The sequence below is a fragment of the Coregonus clupeaformis genome, chromosome 8, assembly GCF_020615455.1.
Source record: "Coregonus clupeaformis isolate EN_2021a chromosome 8, ASM2061545v1, whole genome shotgun sequence".
In the NCBI taxonomy this organism is placed as follows: Eukaryota; Metazoa; Chordata; class Actinopteri; order Salmoniformes; family Salmonidae; genus Coregonus; species Coregonus clupeaformis.
In genome coordinates this window covers 44,996,813-45,021,146 of record NC_059199.1, presented here as the reverse complement: position 1 = coordinate 45,021,146, position 24,334 = coordinate 44,996,813, and the positions used below count along the sequence as shown (strand labels likewise).

Here is a 24,334-nt window from a genome sequence, read left to right as displayed (position 1 = left end):
TTTGCATCCCAATATTACACTGGGCGGCAGGTAGCCTGGAGGGTAGGAGCATTGGGCAAGTAACTGAAAGGATGCTGGATCGAATCCCTGAGCTGACAAGGTAAACATCTGTCGTTCTGCCCCTGAGCAAGGCAATTAACCCACTGTTCTCTGGGCGCTGATGACGAGGATGTCGATTAAGGCAGCCCCCCGCACCTCTCTGATTGAGAGGCGTTGGGTTAAATGCGGAAGGAACATTTCAGTTGAATGCATTCAGTTGTACAACTGACTAGGTATCTTCCCTTTATATACAAAAGACTTCTCAACAGCTTCTACCCCCAAGCCATAAGACTCCTGAACAGCTAATCATGGCTTCCCGGACTATTTGCACTGCCCCCCCACCCCATCCTTTTTACGCTGCTGCTACTCTGTTAAGTATTTATGCATAGTCACTTTAACTCTACCCACATGTACATATTACCTCAACTACCTCAACTAGCCGGTGCCCCCGCACATTGACTCTGCAACGGTACCCCCCTGTATATATAGCCTCCCTACTGTCACTTTATTTTACTTCTGCTCTTTTTTTTCTCAACACTTTTTTTGTTGTTGTTGTTTTATTTTTACTTTTTTGTTTAAAATAAATGCACTGTTGGTTAAGGGCTGTAAGTAAGCATTTCACTGTAATGTCTGCACCTGTTGTATTCGGCGCATGTGACCAATACAATTTGATTTGATTTGATTTGATTTGAACACTGAAATATAACAAAACCATTTGACATAGAAACACTGGATTTTCAGCGTAAAATAAATAAATATGTTTATTAATTATTAAATTAGGAAAGAATATGAATAACATTCCACCCATGTGGCCACTAGGTCATTTGACTGCAGGAAATGGTTACATGAGTGGCGAGCCATGACTCAAACCCCCGTTGTGGTTCACCAACCCACCCTGTTAATCTTAGCCGACAATGCCATGATTGGCAGGCATGCCGAGCTTGTGGGAAAATACAGAATCCTGTCTTGGCTATTGGGGAAGCATGGGAGGTCCTCATTGAATTCATTGTACTGAAATGTAAGTAAATACAGTATGTTAATATCATCGAGTACATTTTATTATGTTTATAACCATGTTATCATATTCAAGTAAACAGAAAATTCTCCCCCATCAACATAATCTACTGCAGTAAATTTGATGATGATCATGTTTTCATTGACTTGGAAACGGGCCAACTGAATTATCTAAGCCAGGCTTGTCTTATGTAACCAAACATCGTCATCATTGGGGAGAAAAGATTCCATGAGTACTCCTTCTGCTTTCTCCATCAGAGTTTTTCTGCGTTTTCTTAACATCAAGGTCACACGAGTCAAAAGGTTGAAAGCTGGTGTTTTCTAGAACAGGTTGAGTAAATACAGGTGAAAGCCCTGCTGAAGAGCTGGTCATTTATTGATAAGCAGGTACTTATATAGCTAGCTTTACATTCATATTTAATGTGGTGTATAAATTATGGAGGACAGTTTGACATATGCAGATGATGCACCGCAAGTGTTACAGTATCTCACAAAAGTGAGTACACCCCTCACATTTTTGTAAATATTTGAGTATATCTTTTCATGTGACAACACTGAAGAAATGACACTTTGCTACAATGTAAAGTAGTGAGTGTACAGCTTGTATAACAGTGTAAATTTGCTGTCCCCTCAAAATAACTCAACACACAGCCATTAATGTCTAAACCGCTGGCAACAAAAGTGAGTACACCCCTAAGTGAAAATGTCCAAATTGGGCCCAATTAGCCATTTTCCCTCCCCGGTGTCATGTGACTCGTTAGTGTTACAAGGTCTCAGGTGTGAATGGTGAGCAGGTGTGTTAAATTTGGTGTCATCGCTCTCACACTCCCTCATACTGGTCACTGGAAGTTCAACATGGCACCTCATGGCAAAGAACTCTCTGAGGATCTGAAAAAAAGAATTGTTGCTCTACATAAAGATGGCCTGGGCTATAAGAAGATTGCCAAGACCCTGAAACTGAGCTGCAGCACGGTGGCCAAGACCATACAGCGGTTTAACAGGACAGGTTCCACTCAAAACAGGCCTCGCCATGTTCAACCAAAGAAGTTGAGTGCACGTGCTCAGCGTCATATCCAGAGGTTGTCTTTGGGAAATAGACATATGCGTGCTGCCAGCATTGCTGCAGAGGTTGAAGGGGTGGGGGGTCAGCCTGTCAGTGCTCAGACCATACGCCGCACACTGCATCAAATTGGTCTGCATGGCTGTCGTCCCAGAAGGAAGCCTCTTCTAAAGATGATGCACAAGAAAGCCAGCAAACAGTTTGCAGAACACAAGCAGACTAAGGACATGGATTACTGGAACCATGTCCTGTGGTCTGATGAGACCAAGATAAACTTATTTGGTTCAGATGGTGTCAAGCGTGTGTGGCAGCAACCAGGTGAGGAGTACAAAGACAAGTGTGTCTTGCCTACAGTCAAGCATGGTGGTGGGAGTGTCATGGTCTGGGGCTGCATGAGTGCTGCCGGCACTGGGGAGCTACAGTTCATTGAGGGAACCATGAATGCCAACATGTACTGTGACATACTGAAGCAGAGCATGATCCCCTCCCTTCGGAGGCTGGGCCGCAGGGCAGTATTCCAACATGATAACGACCCCAAACACACCTCCAAGACAACCACTGCCTTGCTAAAGAAGCTGAGGGTAAAGGTGATGGACTGGCCAAGCATGTCTCCAGACCTAAACCCTATTGAGCATCTGTGGGGCATCCTCAAACAGAAGGTGGAGGAGTGCAAGGTCTCTAACATCCACCAGCTCCGTGATGTCATCATGGAGGAGTGGAAGAGGACTCCAGTGGCAACCTGTGAAGCTCTGGTGAACTCCATGACCAAGAGGGTTAAGGCAGTGCTGGAAAATGATGGTGGCCACACAAAATATTGACACTTTGGGCCCAATTTGGACATTTTCACTTAGGGGTGTACTCACTTTTGTTGCCAGCGGTTTAGACATTAATGGCTATGTGTTGTGTTATTTTGAGGGGAAAGCAAATTGACACTGTTATACAAGATGTACACTCACTACTTTACATTGTAGCAAAGTGTCATTTCTTCAGTGTTGTCACATGAAAAGATATACTCAAATATTTACAAAAACTTTTGTGAGATTCTGTATATGCCTCAACTGACACGAGTCGTGTGTGTGCGTATGTGTGAATGTGCGTGCATGTGCGTGTGGCAATGAGTCACAATCACTCTCAACCAAGTACATTGACCATTTCAGAGGCGTATTTCCTTTAAAGGCCAAGAGGAAAAACAAATCTCTTTTACATCGAAATAGAGGTAGGTAATTAGTTCCTTCACATCTTTGTTCCCAGTCCAAAGTAATGATGGTGGTGGCCTATTGACACATCTCACACCTCCCTACTGGTTATCCTGCTTCCAGTGTAGAGTAGACAGCAGAAACCTTTAGCAGAGACACAGATAATGTCCCAAATGGCACACTATTCCCGATTTAGTGCACTACTTTTGAACAGGGTCACCTTGGAGTCCCAATCACACTTTACTTTTCTTACTAGCACTAACTTTACTGATAGCTGCTTTATTTAGGAAAAATGTGCTTACTATGACGGAGATATGTGGTTGTCTCACCCTGAAGAAGGCAGAGTGATGCCGAAATGTTGGTGGTTTACCCAATCAATTACTAGGAGCGTGCGACTCTCTTTATTTATTTTTATGTCTCACCTAGCTACCTTAAGATGAATGCACTAAGTGGCTTTGGATAAGAGTGCCTGCTAAATGACTAAAATGTAAAATGTAAAAAAAACCACAAAAAAAACAGTTAAAACAGTCAGTACAACACAATAAAACACACATTGACAGATAATAATGTATATAGAAGGTAGACATTTCAGGACAAGACAGAGTTCCATCCCACCCACCTGTAAATGTACACCGTACGCATTTCCATAGTGTAGTGGGGGTGGGGTACATTTAAGCAATAAGGCCTGAGGGGGTGTGGTATATGGCTAAAGGCTGTTCTTCCGCACGACACAACGCGGAGTGCCTGGATACAGCCCTTAGCTGTGTTATATTGGCAAAATACCACAAACCCCCAAGGTGCCTTATTGCTATTATAAACTGGTTACCAACGTAATTAGAGCAGTAAAAATAAAATGTTTGTCATACATGTGGTATACGGTCTGATATACCACGGCTGTCAGCCAATCAGCATTCAGGGCTCGAACCACCCAGTTTATAATGTATAACATACTGCCTCTTTGTTTTTAACTGTTATGTTATGTTTCTCTAACAGCATGGTTATGGCTCGGGCTCATACAAAGACTCCCTCCCTTGCCTGATGAGGCTTCATTGTACCTCCACTTATCTCAGAGAGAAGGATAATTTGGCAGTGAGCGAGCGGAGCAGTGATTGATGGAAACCAACCTGCCACCCCTCTCGGCCCGAGATCGTACACAAACGCACATACACACACACACCCTCTCGGGTGGGTCGGCGCATCGCTAAGAGTGTAAATCAATCCGGTCTACTGTGGTAACTACCTCAGGTACCATTATCATCTAACAGGGTTTTGTTGGACGGGGACCATGCTGAGAGCGGAGTGGAGATCAGTCACTGTAATTAGCAGCTCTGCATCTTTTCATCATCAGTATCTTAGAGTCATCTGACTGATGCCTCACACAACAATGACTCCGATAAGAATAAACTGCCAGTTTAAACTCCTGTGGCGTTTTGGCCCCAGAAATGGGCCACGAGGAATATTGCTCAGGCTGCTGCTGAGGTGCACAGTAACGGCTGACAGAATGGAACCAGGGGCCGTATGGATCAAGCGTCTCAGAGAAGGAGTGCTGGTAGGTGGTCCTTTGTAGCTCAGTTGGTAGAGCATGGCGCTTGTAACACCAGGGTAGTCGGTTTTTTGATTGCTGGGACCACCCATACATAAAATAAAAGCATCTGCTAAATGGCATATATTATTATTGTCACACCCTGATCTGTTTCACCTGTCTTTGTGCTTGTCTCCACCCCCCTACAGGCGTCGGCCATCTTCCCCATTATCCCCTGTGCATTTATACCTGTGTTCTCTGTTTGTCTGTTGCCAGTTCGTCTTGTCTCATCAAGCCTACCAGCGTGTGTTTCGTACTCCTGTTTTCTTGAGCCCTGTTTTCTATTTTTCCTGGTTTTGATCTTTCTTTCTTTCTGCCTGCCCTGACCCTGAGCCTGCCTGCAGCTCTGTACCTTACGGACTCTGCCCTGGACTACCAACCTCTACCTGCCCTTGACCTGTCCTTTGCCTGCCCCCTGTATATTTAATAAACGTCCGTTATTCAAACTGTCTGCATCTGGGTCTTTTCCTGAGCCGTGATAGTACGAACTGGCCATGACGGACCCAGCAGACTCGGACCAGCTCCGCAACGCCGTCTCCTCCCAAGGAACCACCATTGGAAGGCACAAGGAGTTGCTTCGTGGGCTTATGGAACTGTCTGCATCTTGGTCTTTTCCTGAGCCGTGATAATTATGTAGGATCAGTTTGGTCTTTTAGATCACAATGAATAACATAACATGGGCAGGGGGGACCTGATCCTTGATCAGCACACCTACTCTGAGTCCCTTGATACATTTGGCCCCAGAAGAAGAGCTAGGAAGGTCATCGTGACCAGGTGTAGTGGATGTGAGTTAGCTAACTTTGCCTGGGACCTATACATGTATTTGCCTTTCAGCATCACACTGAAGTATTAGCAAGACAGGAAAACCCAGCTATGAGCCATCTTGTTCTGGAAAATAACTTCCATAGATGATTTCAATTTCCAAAAAGCAAGTCGGTTGGTCGCTAGCGCTAAACCAAACCGGGGATCCTAAGGGGAACCTGTCCTCTGGCAAAATAACAATTTTTCTAATATTGTTTTCACCCAGAGCTGTATCTGATGATTTGGTAATTACACCAACCCTTATGGGAGGATAATCCCAAATCCCAGCCAAGTAAACCGCAGAAATACCATCAGTCTTCATGTAAATGTTCAAGTAATGGCCAAATAATACAGAGCTGGGGAACAGTGTGTGAAAGTAGCTTCACATAGCTTCACATAGCTTCACATAGCGTCACATAGCTTCACATAGCGTCACATAACATCACATAGCGTCATATAGCTTCACATAGCGTCACATAGCGTCACATAACGTCACATAGCTTCACATAGCGTCACATAGCTTCACATAGCGTCACATAGCTTCCCACAGTGCTAACAGGGCTAATGACCACGGCCCTCAGCCACATGGCTGCAGTCAAAAGCTACATTCATTCGGATGCTAATCTAATAAAAGAAGCTGTGTGACTGCTGAATGGATGGCAAAGTAAAGGGGAAACATGGTTTTCAGTCAAAGAGAGAGAAACACCATTGAGGTGAAATCAAATACAAAAACTCAAGTGTCACATGAAAGAGTTAGTCTTGACTTTCTCCAAGGGTAGGCCTGACAGCCAACTGAATTACGCTCGTGAGTAAGTGAGCTGTGGTGTGGCTTTCTCATGAGTCACAATCACTCTGCTTTCAAATGATTCTTCAATGATCAAACAAAGAGATGGAAGAGAAGATGTGATGTCAACATGATTACATGTTCTTTCCTGAGGGAAAGAAAAACTGAGATTGCTGTTCATCATGCCGTGTTGTCAGTGACATTTGAGAAGAAAAAACACTCACAAAATTGAATGATTACATCAATAAATCACTTTAAAAGGGGTGTCATGCCAAACATCAAAAAGCAGAAGCTTAAGTTGAGGGCAAGCGGGATAATTCATTGATGAATTCAGACAGTGATTTAATGCAGACTGGAGAGGCCTGTGTGAATCCTGCGTGTGTGTCTCGCCCTAAGAGACTCTGGCCTTTGACCTCACTGGAGATGTCCCCTCCTGTCACAGCACACACACACTCAACACACACAAACAAAACACACCACATGCACACACACTTTCGCTGGAGGGTGGAAACACAAGCCCTGTCTCTGGAGGAATGCTGGCCCCCCTGCACGTCTGCACAAAATAATGTGTCTTGTCACACCACACACACAGCAACCTGCTTTCACTACATGACACACAATCATGTTCTCCAGTGTTTTTAAAGTAACTGTCCAGTGAAAATCTCACTTTTAAAAGTTCATATTCTGTTAACTCATACCCAAATAATGTTGTTGACTCATTCTATACTCATATTGGTGGCCAAAGCATAAATTGGTGAGAAAAAACACCTCAAAAACCCCACCTCAAACTTGTATCTCAAACAGACCGTTTTTAAAACGCTCGCTATTTCCTCGTAGATGATGATGTCATCCTCCTAAGGAGGATGAGCTGGCCAATCAGCAGTCTACGCCCATGAATATTTTTAATGGAAAACTATTTCAGTCATATTGTATTCAATTATTAGTCATATTTCATAGAAATCTGGACAACCTGGACAGTTACTTTAAGCACCCATATTTCCTTCAAGGCCATAGCTATCTGCAGTCAATCTGTAACCCAAGCCTGACACTGAAGCCCCTATATGTACACAGTGCTTTACTTGGGATGGAAGAAGTGTAGGAGCTGCCTTTTTCCAAGTCGGTCCATTAGACTATGTTCACCGAAATTCACAAATGATATTATGCTATAGAGACCTCTGATTATTCACTGTTAAAGGTTTATGCACATTTTTCATTACTTCTCCATAACTTTTAACCACATTTTCATGACTATTATTATTATAGCCTACATGAAAAAGTAAGCATTATTGACACTGGAAAGCTGCTGTGTCTGATCCCATGTAGACCTACTACCTCCTGCCGTTGTGCCCTTGATCAAGGCACTTAACCCCCCACATAGAACTGCACTGTTAGTCACATGTTGTCAACTGGTGGTCAACCCTCCATCTGGAGAGCTCCTGGGTGTGCAGGCTTGGCTTTTTCAACATTACAACCAAGTACTTCTGTCTGTATTCCCTCATTCAATGAATCAGGGATCAAATGGATGAGGTAGGCTACTTCAAAGCAAGGTACAAACTAGTATTTATATACAAGGCTAAAATATTCATGTTTCAGGGGAGCTCTATGCACAGCAAGTTATTTGTTAATTAGGCTATTCTGAGAATATTTTTAACGTTGTTGCAATTACATGAATACTGTTTAATAGAGGGGAATCCCAGCTTTCCAACAGTGCAGATGTATTTATTCTCTACAGTGCCGGTGGAAAGGCAACAAAGAAATGAATGCTTAGTTAGCTATAGTTAAGTAGTGAGGTAACTGCTAAAAGTTATGTTTTGAATTGGTGATGTAGTTAGTTAGTCTGGCTGTTATTATTTTATACATGCTGCTGAAATGTCGCGCTCTCTCCTCCGGCAACGGCCCACTCGCACTGGCACACACGCAGCACCACAGATATGCACTGAAGGGTCATTCTGATAATGGCTGAGATGTCGTTTTTTTTATTGATTGATCATATTTAAAAGTGTGCTTTCATGAATGACTCAACAATTATTAAACTAATTTCCATGATTTTTCATGACCATACAAACCCTAATTTGACAACTTGGAAAAGCGCATCACGCCATTCAGGCTGGCACATTTTCAATCTGCGCAATCTCAAACAGCCTACTGTCACTCACAGATTCACAAACTGAATCAGGAAATGAATGCCCACTCCATTGCTATTCAATGACGATCCCGCCTTCATTCTGCTTTGATCAACCTTTTTTGACTCAATGTGTGAATCTGGGCCAGCGATAGGCTACTTTGTTTTTATAAAATTAGAAGTGCCGGTACGGCGTTCCAGACAGCTCCGACCCAAGTCAAGCACTGTGTGTACATAAAGAACCAAACCAACCAATATCCGCTGCATATTATTGAAACCAGTCTAAAACATCTTTACAGTTAGACTTCCATACCCACCAGTCCATTACTCACATAAGGCTACATACAAAAACATTTCAATAACGGATGTGGTCTTTCTTCTTGGAACCAGACTGTTTATTTATAGTGGTCAGTGGTAGGGCTAATGTTAACTTATTAATAGGAAGTTTCATCACTGTGTAAAAGTCACCTTACTGTCACTCTCACTCACCGCCACCTGTCACCACACTGGCTCCAGCCACCCAGAAGCACTGAGGCCATAAAAGGCACAACACTCACTGTCCCTTCCGGCCGGTCAATGCTCCCAGACACAGATGCACACATACAGTGGGGGAAAAAAGTATTTAGTCAGCCACCAATTGTGCATGTTCTCCCACTTAAAAAGATGAGAGAGGCCTGTAATTTTCATCATAGGTACACGTCAACTATGACAGACAAATTGAGAAAAAAAAATCCAGAAAATCACATTGTAGGATTTTTCATTAATTTATTTGCAAATTATGGTGGAAAATAAGTATTTGGTCACCTACAAACAAGCAAGATTTCTGGCTCTCACAGACCTGTAACTTCTTCTTTAAGAGGCTCCTCTGTCCTCCACTCGTTACCTGTATTAATGGCACCTGTTTGAACTTGTTATCAGTATAAAATACACCTGTCCACAACCTCAAACAGTCACACTCCAAAATCCACTTTGGCCAAGACCAAAGAGCTGTCAAAGGACACCAGAAACAAAATTGTAGACCTGCACCAGGCTGGGAAGACTGAATCTGCAATAGGTAAGCAGCTTGGTTTGAAGAAATCAACTGTGGGAGCAATTATTAGGAAATGGAAGACATACAAGACCACTGATAATCTCCCTCGATCTGGGGCTCCACGCAAGATCTCACCCCGTGGGGTCAAAATGATCACAAGAACGGTGAGCAAAAATCCCAGAACCACACGGGGGGACCTAGTGAATGACCTGCAGAGAGCTGGGACCAAAGTAACAAAGCCTACCATCAGTAACACACTACGCCGCCAGGGACTCAAATCCTGCAGTGCAAGACGTGTCCCCTGCTTAAGCCAGTACATGTCCAGGCCCGTCTGAAGTTTGCTAGAGTGCATTTGGATGATCCAGAAGAGGATTGGGAGAATGTCATATGGTCAAATGAAACCAAAATAGAACTTTTTGGTAAAAACTCAACTCGTCGTGTTTGGAGGACAAAGAATGCTGAGTTGCATCCAAAGAACACCATACCTACTGTGAAGCATGGGGGTGGAAACATCATGTTTTGGGGCTGTTTTTCTGCAAAGGGACCAGGACGACTGATCCGTGTAAAGGAAAGAATGAATGGGGCCATGTATCGTGAGATTTTGAGTGAAAACCTCCTTCCATCAGCAAGGGCATTGAAGATGAAACGTGGCTGGGTCTTTCAGCATGACAATGATCCCAAACACACCGCCCGGGCAACGAAGGAGTGGCTTCGTAAGAAGCATTTCAAGGTCCTGGAGTTGACTAGCCAGTCTCCAGATCTCAACCCCATAGAAAATCTTTGGAGGGAGTTGAAAGTCCGTGTTGCCCAGCGACAGCCCCAAAACATCACTGCTCTAGAGGAGATCTGCATGGAGGAATGGGCCAAAATACCAGCAACAGTGTGTGAAAACCTTGTGAAGACTTACAGAAAACATTTGACCTGTGTCATTGCCAACAAAGGGTATATAACAAAGTATTGAGAAACTTTTGTTATTGACCAAATACTTATTTTCCACCATAATCTGCAAATAAATTAATGAAAAATCCTACAATGTGATTTTCAGGATTTTTCTTTCTCAATTTGTCTGTCATAGTTGACGTGTACCTATGATGAAAATTACAGGCCTCTCTCATCTTTTTAAGTGGGAGAACTTGCACAATTGGTGGCTGACTAAATACTTTTTTTCCCCACTGTACATGCAGGCACACACACACACACACACACACACATTGTCCCTTTCTCCCGGTCTCCCAAGATGCTGAAAACTTTCACACAAGTTTATGTGGTAAGGACAGTCATACATTTTTGTAAACAACAATTAAAGTTAAAAAAAGTTAAATATGTGGTTATCTTTTCTGTTTTGAACTGTAAACAAAGGTTTACTGTTGGAGTGAGTCCAAGAATGCATTCTCGCCATCTACACCAATGCTGTGTTTTGTTATACCTGCCAACAAACCTGGATACGCTATCGATTTTGATGGAGTAAGCACAATCCATTCCAGAGGTTAATGTTTTAGCGGCTAGCTTCCATTAGCGTTAGCCTCATCTGTTCTTATCTGTCTGACGGAGGGGCACTGAGCGCTAGGCTGAGTGCTAGGCTAATCCATGGGGCCCAAACCAGGGACATGATTGATGGAACTAATTACTCTGAGAAGCTGCTTTTGGAACCCAACTCAGCAGGAAGGAAGTATAGAATGTACACACTGGAACAATCAAAGGAGGATTCACACTGGTGTGACTTCTCTTCTCTGGGCTACTAGCTGAAATTTCTGCTCAGTTTTTTCTTTGAAAAAGTCGCTTGTGGGGTTTTTTCCAGACATTTTCACAGTGTTCACTGAAATTTAGGTGTGGAAAGTTGTTTTGAAAGCGACAGAATGTAGCCAAATCTCAAACAAATACGCCAGGCTCATCAATCTCATTCTCATAACTGTCATACGACAATAATTTGCAATGAAAACGCTTCAGCATCGAACGTTGATCTTTTGTTTGGCGAGGACCTTCAAATCTATCAAAATGACATATCTGTGCCCTTCCTATTCAAATTAGGTTTCTGTGAAGTAAACACTGTACTGACTCGCCACGTGACAACAGCAACATTACACACAAAACATGATCAGAATACCGCAAGCTCCTACTTGGTTCCATGTAGGCTACTCAATCCCGAGTGAGAAGAAATTTTTATGTGGGCGGTTGCGTCCCAAATGGCACCCTATTCCCTTTACATTGTACTACTTTTAGCCTAGTTCAAGTTCAAGTTGCATTGTCACACGCTCTACCCAACAGTGCATAGGGTTACAGACTTCCAGGCCAGCTCTGTTCTTTAGAAGGGATGGGTGGGTATTATCAAGTCTCAGTTTACACATTTGACTCACAGAGAAAGGGTAGAAGAAGTAGGAGCTGGGTCATTGTGGACACGACAGGTTCATATTACCTCAGTGTGCTAGCTACCTGTAGCCTGGGGCTAAGCTTTCAATAGTATGTATAATTAATGAACCGAACCTGTGAGTCTGGGACACTGGGTTCTCAGGTGAGAGAGAGAGAGAGAGAGAGAGAGAGAGAGAGAGAGAGAGAGAGAGAGAGAGAGAGAGAGAGAGAGAGAGAGAGAGAGAGAGAGAGAGAGAGAGAGAGAGAGAGAGAGAGAGAGAGAGAGAGAGAGAGAGAGAGAGAGAGAGAGAGAGAGAGGAGACAGAAGAGAGATAAAAGGAGAGAGAGAAGAGAAAAGGGGGGAGAGACAGAGAGAAAGAGAGACAACTAAACCACCCTAACAAAGAGGTATAGAGTAATATATTAACACACCAGTCATCAGCCCCCTGCAATCACAGGAACAGCTCCCAACTCCACTGGCCTGGATGGAGGTCTCTGGACCCATCCATACCTACAGTTCCATCTGGCCTGACAAGCAACCTCTGCAGCAGGTCCCACACCTGTGGTGTGGGGGCAGAGGGCTGTGAACACTATCAAAAAGACACCTGGGACACCTGCCAGAGGTAAAAACACCTCAACTTAACAGCAAACCTTGAATGCCCCTGTAACACACAAGGAGGCATAAAACTTGGGAGGCATCAACTTTTACCACAATTTTGTGATGGATTTCCACTATCAGGCTTAGCTACAGTGTTTGGGCAATTTTTTTTGCCTTTCGTGTTTCCACCTCCGAGGCCTGGCCCAAAAATATTCTTCAAGTTCCTGTCCTGCTGACAATGGATATGCATTAACAAGCATTTCGCTACACCCGCAATGACATCTGCTAAACACGTGCATGTGAACAATAAAATTTGATTTGATTTTTTCCTGGCTGTCCTTTTTTCTTAAAAGTCCCGGCTTTGTTCTGTTATGACAACTTTCAATTCGCTATCAAGCTGCTCACAGGGAAGCAATTAACACATATAACTAATAGTCTGGTGTGATTCTCTCTCTGTGGTCCAGTCAGCTGAGACAGGGATGAGTGGGGCTAGTTATAGAAGAGTAATAGGAGACTGATAGACTGATACATGCCATCCATCGCTGGATGTTTGTTTGCCGTTGTCCAGGCAGCAGAACTAATAGATGTATACTAGGAGAAACTACTGCATAGCACTAACTGTCTGTCTGTCTGACTCCAACCCAACCACCAAGTGTTGACAACAACCTCCAAACTGTGTGTGGTAGGCTGACACAAATGAAGACTCAGTCAGCTTGCTTGGAGTCTACAAATGGCATGTCATAAGAGAGGTGGGGGAGGGAGAGAGAGAGCAGGGAGAGAGATCAGAGAGAGAGAGAGAGAGAAAGAGCCTCCAGTATCTATGCTGCAATATTCTACGTGCCGGGGGGCTAGGGTCAGTCTGTTATCCTGTATCTGGTGTAATTCTCCTGTCTTATCTGGTGTCCTGTGTGAATTTAAGTATGCTCCCTCTAATTCTCTCTCTCCTTCTCTCTCTCTCTCTCTCTCTCTACCTCTCTCTCCGTCCCCTCCCGGAGGACCTGAGCCCTAGGATCATGCCTCAGGACTACCTGGCCTGATGACTCCTGGCTGTCCCCAGTCCACCTGGTCGTGCTGCAGCTCCAGTTTCAGAAGTTGAACCCTGACCTGTTGGTGCTACCTTGTCCCGGACCTGCTGTTTTCGACTGTCCCTCTCTCTCTCTACTGCAACTGCTGTCTCAACTTCTGAATGCTTGGCTATGAAAAGCCAACTGACATTTACTCCTAAGGTGCTGACCGGTTGCACCCTCTACAACCACTGTGATTATTATTTGACCCTGCTGGTCATCTACGAACGTTTGAACATCTTGAAGAACGATCTGGCCTTAATGGCCATGTACTCTTATAATCTCCACCTGGCACAGCCAGAAGAGGACTGGCCACCCCTCAGAGCCTGGTTCCTCTCTAGGTTTCTTTCTAGGTTTCTGCCTTTCTAGGGAGTTTTTCCTAGCCACCGTGCTTCTATATCTGCATTGCTTGCTGTATAAGCACTTTGTGACATCTGCTGATGTAAAAAGGCCTTTATAAATTACATTTGATTTATTGATTGATTGATCGACAGAGAGAGAGAGAGGTGGGGGAGGGAGAGAGCAGGAAGAGAGAGAGAGAGAGAGAGAGAGAGAGAGAGAGAGAGAGAGAGAGAGAGAGAGAGAGAGACAGAGGGGGAGAGAGAGTGAGAGCGAGAGAGAGACAGAGGGAGAGAGAGAGCAAGAGAGACAGAGAGAGAGAGACCACCAACTGCTACTCAATACTGAACATCACCAAAGCCCAGAGATCATAAGCAGCATCAGTGACAGTGGATGTTTTGTATTCTCTATTCATAGAGCGCTCCTCTTTTCTCCCATGCTGGATTGAAAAGGGGGGAGGGGGCAACCCAACACGACAAGCCCCACCATCACCGACAGAGATCGCTTCCTGCTCCCAGCACGCTAACAGATAGAGATATCACGCCTCCATGACATAAATACGGGTTGCTGGAAGTAAACCAAGATGCCACCTGATCCTGGTGTAGGAACCCAGAGCAGGAGCAGCCCTGGTCAGGCCTGAGAGGGACAGGGAACCTCTCGTCAGTCCTCACCTCCCCTCAGTCAGACCCCCAAGGCTGCTATTCACAAAGCATCTCAAAAGTATGAGTGCTGATCTAGGATCAGGTTCTCCCTGTCCATATGATCGTATTCATTATGAAAACGGGCCCAGGCCCCCAGGCTTGGGTCTCCTCTCCCTGGCTTGGGTCTCCTCTCCTCTCGCAGTCTGCGGCAGCAGGCAGACAGTTAGCTCCACTTCAGATAATGAGTCTGCTATCAGCCACCGGCCAATAGATAACCACCAGTGAGGGTGAGAGACACTCCACTTACCTCCTCATTCTCTCAGGTGAGAGATCCCTTCTGGGTAATGACTCCTTCTCCTCTTATCTCTCAAACCAACGAGGAGGAGGAGGGTGAAATGGCACCACACACACGCACACACAGAAACAGAAACACACACATAAACTGTGGATGGATAGATGGATGGGATGCCCTCCATCCCCCCATTCCTCTCCTCCCCCTCCTCCTCCCCCTCCTCCTCCGTTCTCTCCCTAGGGAGGTGTTGGACTCTTATCTGGGAGAGGACAACTGATGGACACCCTTTTAACACCTCTTAAAAAGACACGGAGTGGTAATGACTCCCTTGATAGCCGGAGTGGGAAGAGGCGGAAGAGGGTAAAAGAAGGAAGAGGGTAAAAGAAGGAAGAGGGGAAGAGATGGAAGAGGGGAAGAGACGGAAGAGGGGAAGAGGGGAAGAGACGAAGAGACGGAAGAGGGGAAGAGACGGAAGAGAGGAAGAGGCGGAAGAGGGGAAGAGACGGAAGAGCGATAGAGGGATGAGAGAGGGTGTGGTCATAGGAAGGGAGGCCAAGATTCCCTAATAGGACCAAACCACCTGACCAACTACTACACGTTGGCTTCCCACCCCAAATATTAGTGGGATCTGTGGTTTTATTTAGTATTTTATTCAACCTTTATTTATCCAGGTGAATAAATTAAGAACAAATTCTTATTTACAATAACGGCCTAGAAATGTGTTGCATCGAAACAAAATACATTGTTGTTCATTCACACAACAACGAGTCTGCCCTAGGCTAGCGCATGTGTTTTCATAGCTGATCGGATGTTATCTTACACCAGACCATTTACTCTGCCTGTTCTGTGCCTCATGGTTCATGATGTGTGATGCACACTGCCTGCCTGCATCATTCTCCACAGTGCAGAGCAGACTCGCTGGCTTTGGCCTCACACAGAAGCCTATTATGAGGAAACCAACAAACGGAGGCCTCAACTCACATAGCTAGCCTGAAGTCGACTGTGAAATAATTGATCAGATATTTCCCTGGCCCTGGCCACCCGTGTTAAGCTATAGCTAAACAATCATCATGCTGAGGGAATGCAACCGCTTACCACAGGCAAACACACTTGACCACACAGCACACCACCACACACACACCTTTGTCTCCTATCCCAGGAGGTGTTTGGTGTGGTAATCCTTCGTGGTTTGCCTTTAAGCCATGGAGTCACTCATCTTCATTACAGTCATGGCTAGAGGAAGCAGATCTGTTATGCTCTCAAACTAGGTTAATGCCTCTACTGTCTGTCTGGGAATAAATAACTACTTTTCCACCTGGGTGTTTATCATGTCATTCCACTGCTGGGATGGGGACATTACTAGCCTGGAATCCACACTGATATGCTGGTGAAACAGAGCATATCCCTTTGGATTCTAGGCTAGGACATTACTGCACAGGGTGGTTAGTTACCCAATAAAACTACATTTTCATTTTAGCATTAAACATTCAGGAATAGATGGGACTGGAGCACTCAGATACCAGAGAAAAAGTTGCAGCATTTTCTCTTTATTCTGAGGTGTTGTCAGAGTGGTTATTTGACAAAATAGGTAAAGTTATCAACAAATGACTGAAAGCCTGCCACTGAGGTTTTGTTATGGTAATACATATTTTATCTTATTCCAGATCGTGAGTAAAATAAACCAAAAACTCTCCTCTCTTTCTCAGACCTTTTGAACGTTCAGAAAAACTGCAAGTGGTGCAGAAGTTACGCAAGCATGACAACTCAACTTAACCAACTTGGACAGAGAAAGGATTTCGCAGCCCCCAATTATAAGAGAAAATATTTTAAGAAACTGTGCTTAGTCTGGCAGAAAAACGACAGAGCCAGCACAAATATGTTATAACAAGGCTTTGGGTGTCACAGGCATTTAAATGTTCCCAGATCAGATCAAAGTCTCAGGTGTCATTTATTAGCCAAACCTCCAAACAACACCACCACCTCCCCCCAACCATCCAGTTAAGACAAAGACCACCATGTTAGATCTATACTCTACACAGTAACTTTTGTTTAACTAAATGCACACCTCAATTATATAGCCAAAGACCAGAACTATTTTTGACTAATCATGGCTTCAAAACAGTAATCGGATGTGAAAAGCAAGCACAAAAGCAGAACTAGATTATGCCTAATTGCCCACCAACCGACTGTGTGGACCACATCACAGGTAAGGCTGCACAAAGGGCTGGTTGTGTCACGCCCTGGCTCTGGGGACTATGTTATGTTGAGCCAGGGTGTGTAATTCTATGTTTGATTTTCTATGTCGGGCTGAGTGACTCCCAATCAGAGGCAACGAGTGTCAGTTGGGTGTCTCTGATTGGGAGCCATATTTAACTGTCTGTCTTTCACTTTGTGTTTGTGGTTTCTTGTTCATTTCGGTTTGTGTTAAACTGTAGACGTCACGTTATCGTTTATTGTTTTGATCGTGTGATCAGTAATAAAAAGATATGTTCACCTTCAACGCTGCGCCTTGGTCCTCATCTCTAACCAACGATCGTGACAGGTTGAGACACATTTAGGGCTGTTCCCGACAAAAAAAAATCTTGGTCGACTAAGAGTCGTCTGTTCTTTTGACCAATTGGCCCGAAATTTTAAAATGTGTATTTTTCCATATATAGACACATCTTATGTGTTTTAATCAAATCAACTATATGCACTGAGCTTGTCTGATGCTTTAAGCAAACTGTTTGATGAAATAATGAAGACACACAAATGACTAGAGGGAGTGACAGACTGCACTGTGTAAAAAATAAATGAAAGCGAGTGACTGTGTGACTAGCACCCGTTGTCTCTCTCTCTCTTCCCTGCTGCAGCGACCACCACAGAACATCAACAGTGTGTATCGCGCTGTCCGTGTTGCTGAAGCTGCAACATAATTACAGCCATTTCTGACTGAAAAGTTCTGTTACCAAAATCCCTCATTTGTTTAGGAAAAACATTCCCTATTCCCTCAACCCTTGCTCTCTTTATGTGACACATGTATGCATCTCATGCACGTGACCAATAGGGCCTGACCTATAGCACATCGTAATCACATCAATAAATTGGTTAGAACAAACTCTGAACACCGTAACACGTGACAGCAAAATGAATGCAGAGGATGTGACAAATAAACTCGAAATGGGGGAATGTTTACTGGTTGCTCAATAAATTTGACTAGTTGAGGAAAATACTGGAGCTCAAGAAAAATAAAGTAAGGAGCAAGCACTGCCTGCATATTATGTGTGCCAAACTGGTGCTGTTAGATTACAATATAAATTTTCTGACCGTTTGGAACAATGTAGACAACACTAGATAAATTATAAGCGTACCAGAGAGTCTGTTGTAATGTTTTTTTGTAAAGCCTTTATTACAGCAAAGACTAAAAACAGTCGCATTCATTCGTGAATGCAATTCCCGAAATGGAACGGTTCAGGCCTATTTGTTGTTTACGCTAATTATTCAATGGTGGCTTTATTTTATTTTAAAAATAAAATGCTTGATTGCATTTCACATCATGAATGACTCGTATGCTGTGTGATGACATTAACAAATAGATGATTGATTGATACAGCAGCCTATATACTGTACGTTTTGAAATATAGGCCTAAGTATGTTACGGTATTAAGACTAAACAGGATGCGCTCTTAAGCCTACAGCTCGATGGTGGTTATACAAGGCTGCTATACTAAGCCTACTAATGATAATGACATTACTTATTATAATGATCATAATAGTAATAATAACAATAAGAAGGAGATCTGCTGCCTCCTCCACATTGTTCTCAACACCAATATGCTGGTTAACTTTGCTATTATGCACATAGCAACATGGTCTAGGAAAAGGCGCCAATTCAACTACGCACCGATGTGTTTCAGAACCGCGGACAGCGACTACTATCCAACGCGGGAGAAAGCGCATTTTTTATAAAATAATTAACTTTTTATTTGTGTTGCACCATTGTTCTTACATAATATAACCATATACAATTTCAGTAGCACATGTTTTAGACTGACTGACTGATCGCCACGGCCTCCACAATGAATCAGTCCACTCAGACAGGTGCCAATCAGACAGGTATCTTGTACACCATGAATGTGGCTACTGTTCGACTAAAGAAATCTCGGCCGACCAACAGCCTGTCGACCAAACAATCGACCAGTCGACTAAATGGGGTCAGCCCTAGACACATTAATTTAGCTTTCCTTTGCTTCCCTGTGCTGTGTATGATGACAGGTGAATTTGAACCCTCTATCAGAGATAGGCTATTCACCACCATTAATTCATTACACCATTGGAATAAAAAAAGGGTTACCTACAAAACAAATCTATGTCTATGTCATTGCATATATATGAGAGAAATACTGTTGAAAGATTTTTAAAAAAGGTATTCTTAGTTTTGACCAGGTCCTGAGTGGCCACAGTGAAGGAGGGTACAAAAAGACAGGCGGACGGACAGACAGACAGACAGACAGGCAGGTAGACAAACAGATAGCCAGGCGGGCAGACAAACAGACAGGCAGGCTGGTTATTGTAACCTTGTGTGTGCATGCATGGTGCAGGACCATAGAGATAGAATATTGTAGCCATAGAGACACAATATAGCAATGTTCTATATTATATTGTTCTGAGAGTGTATAAAAGTGTTCCATTTCATTATGTAGTTGTAGACGTACTCCTGGGCCTGCCCACAACCGCACACATCTCCCTCCCAGCTACTAGCCCTGAGATTACATGCTGGTGGGAGTGGAGCTGATAACAGAACAGAGGCTGTGAGAAGATCAATGTCACAGTGTACAGACAGGGGTGGAACGAGCACCAGAATAATGTTCCCAGGACTTTTCTCAGTGACACAGACCTTTCATTGCCCCCCTCCAACAACCCCACTCCCAAAGGAGAGCCCACACAATGCAGGCAGTCAGATAATCATCCAGTACCCCCCTCTCCAACCCCCCAACACCACTCCCAAAGGAGAACCCACACAATGCAGCGAGTCCCTCACAATCTACGTCTGCCCTCTACACAACAGAAGCCTCTCACTGCAGGGAAACTAGTGTATTACATTTACATTGTATCAACAACACCGTCTGGTGCATGATTATCCCCAATGACATCATGACTTCAACAAGAAATATGGAGAAAACATTTAGCAGAGATTATCTGCGTCGCAAATGGTTGCTATGGGGATTCTTACACGGGCGGGAGAGGAAAAAAAAAATTGTTGAGCAAACATTTTGTCCTTGACGCTTTTGTTACATCTAAAACAGCAAGATTGTGAATGTCATTATAGCACACCCACACACGACGATCTTTCCTCACCACCGGAGAGAATAGAGGGAACTTGAAACAGACCTTACATCTTGATTTTGCATCACTGTAGGCTTAAATTCAGTAAGTCGGCTGTCCAATGGGCATGAATGATACAAATCAAATCAAACTTTATTTGTCACATGCGCCACATGCTTACTTACAAGCCCTTAACCGACAATGCAGTTCAAGAGAGAGTTAAGAAAATATTTACCAAATAAACTAAACAATAATAAAAAGTAGCACAATAAAATAACAATAACGAGGCTATATACAGGGGGTACCGGTACCGAGTCAATAACTCTGCTAGTTTTTGAAATTAGTTGGTATGAAGAAGTTAAGCTAGAGAAGGCCTTGAATCTTTTCAGCTTTCCTTGAGCAAGGCAGAAACATTGATTTTACAGGTCATTTCATCAATAAACTAAAGGATGTACATTGCAATTTCTTACACATGCGCAACCTGCTTCTTCACTTCAGATACATGGAATCAAAAAGCACACAACCCAGTGCTAAATGAATGCATTGGAATGACAAGAGTATCCTAGGCCTATGTCATGCAGCTATCCTCGTGATAGGTGTATCCACAAGGATGACACTAGTGGCCTTATCTTTCAAATGAGCCAGTGCCAATGGAGGGAGGACCCAGGCTTTGACACCCCTCTGAGGGGGAAGGGTCCTGGACAGAGACCCCCCTCACCACTGTATTGTCTGGGGCTCTGTAAACCCTCATTGGATAGGTGCCCCACTGCCTCTCTTTCCACTGTAGATGAATAGAGACACAACAGAATATATTACATGTCTCACTCTGACCCTTCTCCAATAGCCACTACCTCTTAAACAAGGGGACATTAGCATTTATGTGATTCTCTCTCTCTCTCTCTCTCTCTCTCTCTCTCTCTCTCTCTCTCTCTCTCTCTCTCTCTCTCTCTCTCAGCCCAGAGGTCACACAAGAGCATAATGGGTTAGTTTTACACATGCTAAAACAGGAGCTATTTATGAAAATCTGATTATGTTGTTGATCTGATCTGGACAAATCCTATTTCTCAATGGGGATAATAGACATACATTGCTTGTAGCTTTCTCTATAGAACTGTAACAGCCTAATAGTTAGAACCATCTGACCAGCCCTAGACCATATGCTTTTAAACTGCAGAATAGCAGGTACTTTTTGTTATCTGATGAACACTGATTAATCTGATTAATCTAAGACTTTGAAGAATGGTTGGTATGCCAAATTAGAGTTGTAGATTGAAAAACAAAACAAGTGTGTCAAAGTAATTAGAGGGGGTTGGGTCAACACTGTTCTGGAAGTCAGATTGCTGGGGCAAACTGGGTAAAACTATTGATATTCAGAGAAACTTTCTCTGCAGTCTTGCATGGCAATAGGGTATAGGCTAGTTATCATAATGTTCTCTGCAGTATTCTAGTGAGGGGAGAAAAGTTACCGTAAATTCGGAGCATATAGGCTATTTGTAACTTTTCTTCTACATTTTGGGGTCAGCCCCGTTGTGCACTAATTAGAAGGGGAAAAAAGCAGACAATTGGATACATGTAATGGCAACAAATGCTACACCATAATGAGAAAATGTAACTTACTGAAAATCAACAGTTTCAACAATAGTTAATCAATGAGCAAACGACACATTGTAGTTTTAGTAGGCTACCCTTTGAAACTTCCTTGTGATCATGTCAACACATTCTTTCCCAAGTTGGGCCCTATGCAATTAAATAATTTGAGACCGTTCACGATAGAATTGAGACCATTTAACTATTTTTTTTAAATCGTGGAGCCTTTACAGCAGTTGGATATTTCACTGGGTTCAAATTCCACTCTTACAAAAAAAGATTGCAGTAAAAGTGCAGTAACTGCAGTCAACTGTGGTATTTTGGACGCAGTAATTGCAGAATACTGCACTCTAACTGCAGTTACACTGCAAAATTACAGCAGTAAAAAAAAACGTATTTTGGACGCAGTATTTGCTGCATACTGCAGTTATACTGCAGTGTACTGCAGTTATACTGCACTCTGACTGCAATCTTTTTTCGTAAGGGCAAAACTTCTCAACAACATGAACATGCGGCGGCCTCCACGTAAACAAACATGAACAACGCAGTTATTCCAATGCACCGACATTCAACCGCCTCTATCAAACTTTCACATTTACACAAAAGTCTGAATAGATTAAAAAATCGACGACTTGAGAGTGAAAGTGCAATGCAGTCTCCTTCAATCTACAACACACTGCGTTATCTTGGTAAATTAAACAAAATAACAATTCGTTCTTTAAGAATGTTCATGGACAAAGTTTCACTTGGCTAGTTCTCGCGCACAACAACTCACCTGCGAGACCAATGGGATAAGTGTTTGTTCCACCGACCGAGTTTTGATTTCCAGTCCGGAATCAAAGTTACCACTGCTGCAAGGAGATGAAGCCATTCCAGCCGATCGCTCTTTATTACACAATGCACTACTGAGTTACCTCTACCTGGCGTAACGTTTCAGTAAATTAGGGTAAACTAATGTCTGAACGTATTTGGTGTTTCTTCCTCTAGTTACACAGTCGACTGACTGACCCTCTAAAGAAGCATGCCGTTTTAATCCACTCGTGTTCGGCTGTGCTGCATTCTGTGCGCCCGCTAATGTCTATGTAGTTTACTCAACTACGATAGACAGAGAGGAGTCTGCAGCAACTAGCTCGAGAGAGTGGGTTGGCTATCCAGGACTAGAGCCGTACGGATAGGAACTGACAGGCAGACACACACACACACACACAGAGAGACAGGTTGTAACGACAGAGAGAGAGAGAGAGCACACTGAGGACATGGACGTTTTAGTCTCTTATTTACAGACATAATTTCAGTTTGTCTTAAACTCGTGCAAAATGGTTCATTGTCAGCATAGCCTTTAGCCTACCCTTAGTGTTTTGTTATGACATGGTAGGAACCCTTGACTTTAGAAGCCACTATCTGATTTCATATTCTATCACTCTCACCTCGGACAGTTTTACGGCATCCAAGACAGCTCTCTCTATACCTTCTCAATTCACATATTAACTTCATAGCAGGCGATCAAAACCTGCTGTATTGAAGAATGAAGACACATGTATGTAACAAGGTGCTTGCAGGAATGTAAGTCTTTGATGTTGGGTGTTAGCTATCGCTTTGGTGTTTGGCAGCCTCATAGGCTATACAGTATATATATATATATACACTACTGGTCAAAAGTTTTAGAACACCTACTCATTCAAGGGTTTTTCTTTCTTTTTACAATTTTCTACATTCTACATTGTAGAATAATAGTGAAGACATTCATGTAGTAACCACAAAAGTGTTAAACAAATTAAAATACATTTTATATGAGATATTCTTCAAATAGCCACCCTTTCCCTTGATGACAGCTTTGCACACTCTTGGCATTATCTCAACCAGCTTCACCTGGAATGCTTTTCCAACAGTCTTGAAGGAGTTCCCACATATGCTGAGCACTTGTTGGCTGCTTTTCCTTCACTCTGCGGTCCGATTCATCCCAAACCATCTCAATTTGGTTGAGGTCGGGGGATTGTGGAGGCCAGGTAATCTGATGCATAATTCAGATTGGATGGCGTATCGCTGCAGAATTCTGCAGTAGCCATGCTGGTTAAGTGTGCCTTGAATTCTAAATAAATCACAGACTGTGTCACCAGCAAAGCACCCCCACACTATAACACCTCCTCCTCCATGCTTTACGGTGGGAAATACACATGCAGAGATCATCCATTCACCCACACCGCGTCTCACAAAGACACGACGGTTGGAACCAAAAACCACAAATTTGGAGTCCAGACCAAAGGAAAAAATTACACCGGTCTAATGTCCATTGCTCGTGTTTCTTGGCCCAAGCAAGTCTCTTCTTCTTATTGGTGTCCTTTAGTAGTGGTTTCTTTGCAGCAATTCAACAATGAAGGCCTGATTCACACAGTCTCCTCTGAACAGTGGATGTTGAGATGTGTCTGTTACTTGAACTCTGTGAAGCATTTATTTGGGCTGCAATTTCTGAGGCTGGTAACCCTAATGAACTTATCCTCTGCAGCAGAGGTAACTCTGGGTCTTCCATTCCAGTGG

General features: G+C 43.4%; 1 protein-coding gene across 2 annotated transcripts in view; it reads right to left on the bottom strand.

Annotated features, from left to right (window-relative positions):
* The window catches only part of LOC121571811 (alpha-catulin), a 99,851-nt gene extending 76,896 nt beyond the window's left edge, over nt 1–22,955 (bottom strand). For both annotated transcript variants that reach the window (XM_041883505.1, XM_041883506.1), the window contains exon 1: nt 22,575–22,955. In XM_041883505.1, the coding sequence (XP_041739439.1) occupies nt 22,575–22,670 (96 nt within the window). In that variant the 5' untranslated portion in view covers nt 22,671–22,955. The remainder of the gene's footprint in view (nt 1–22,574) is intronic.
* Between the last annotated feature and the right edge of the window lie 1,379 nt (nt 22,956–24,334).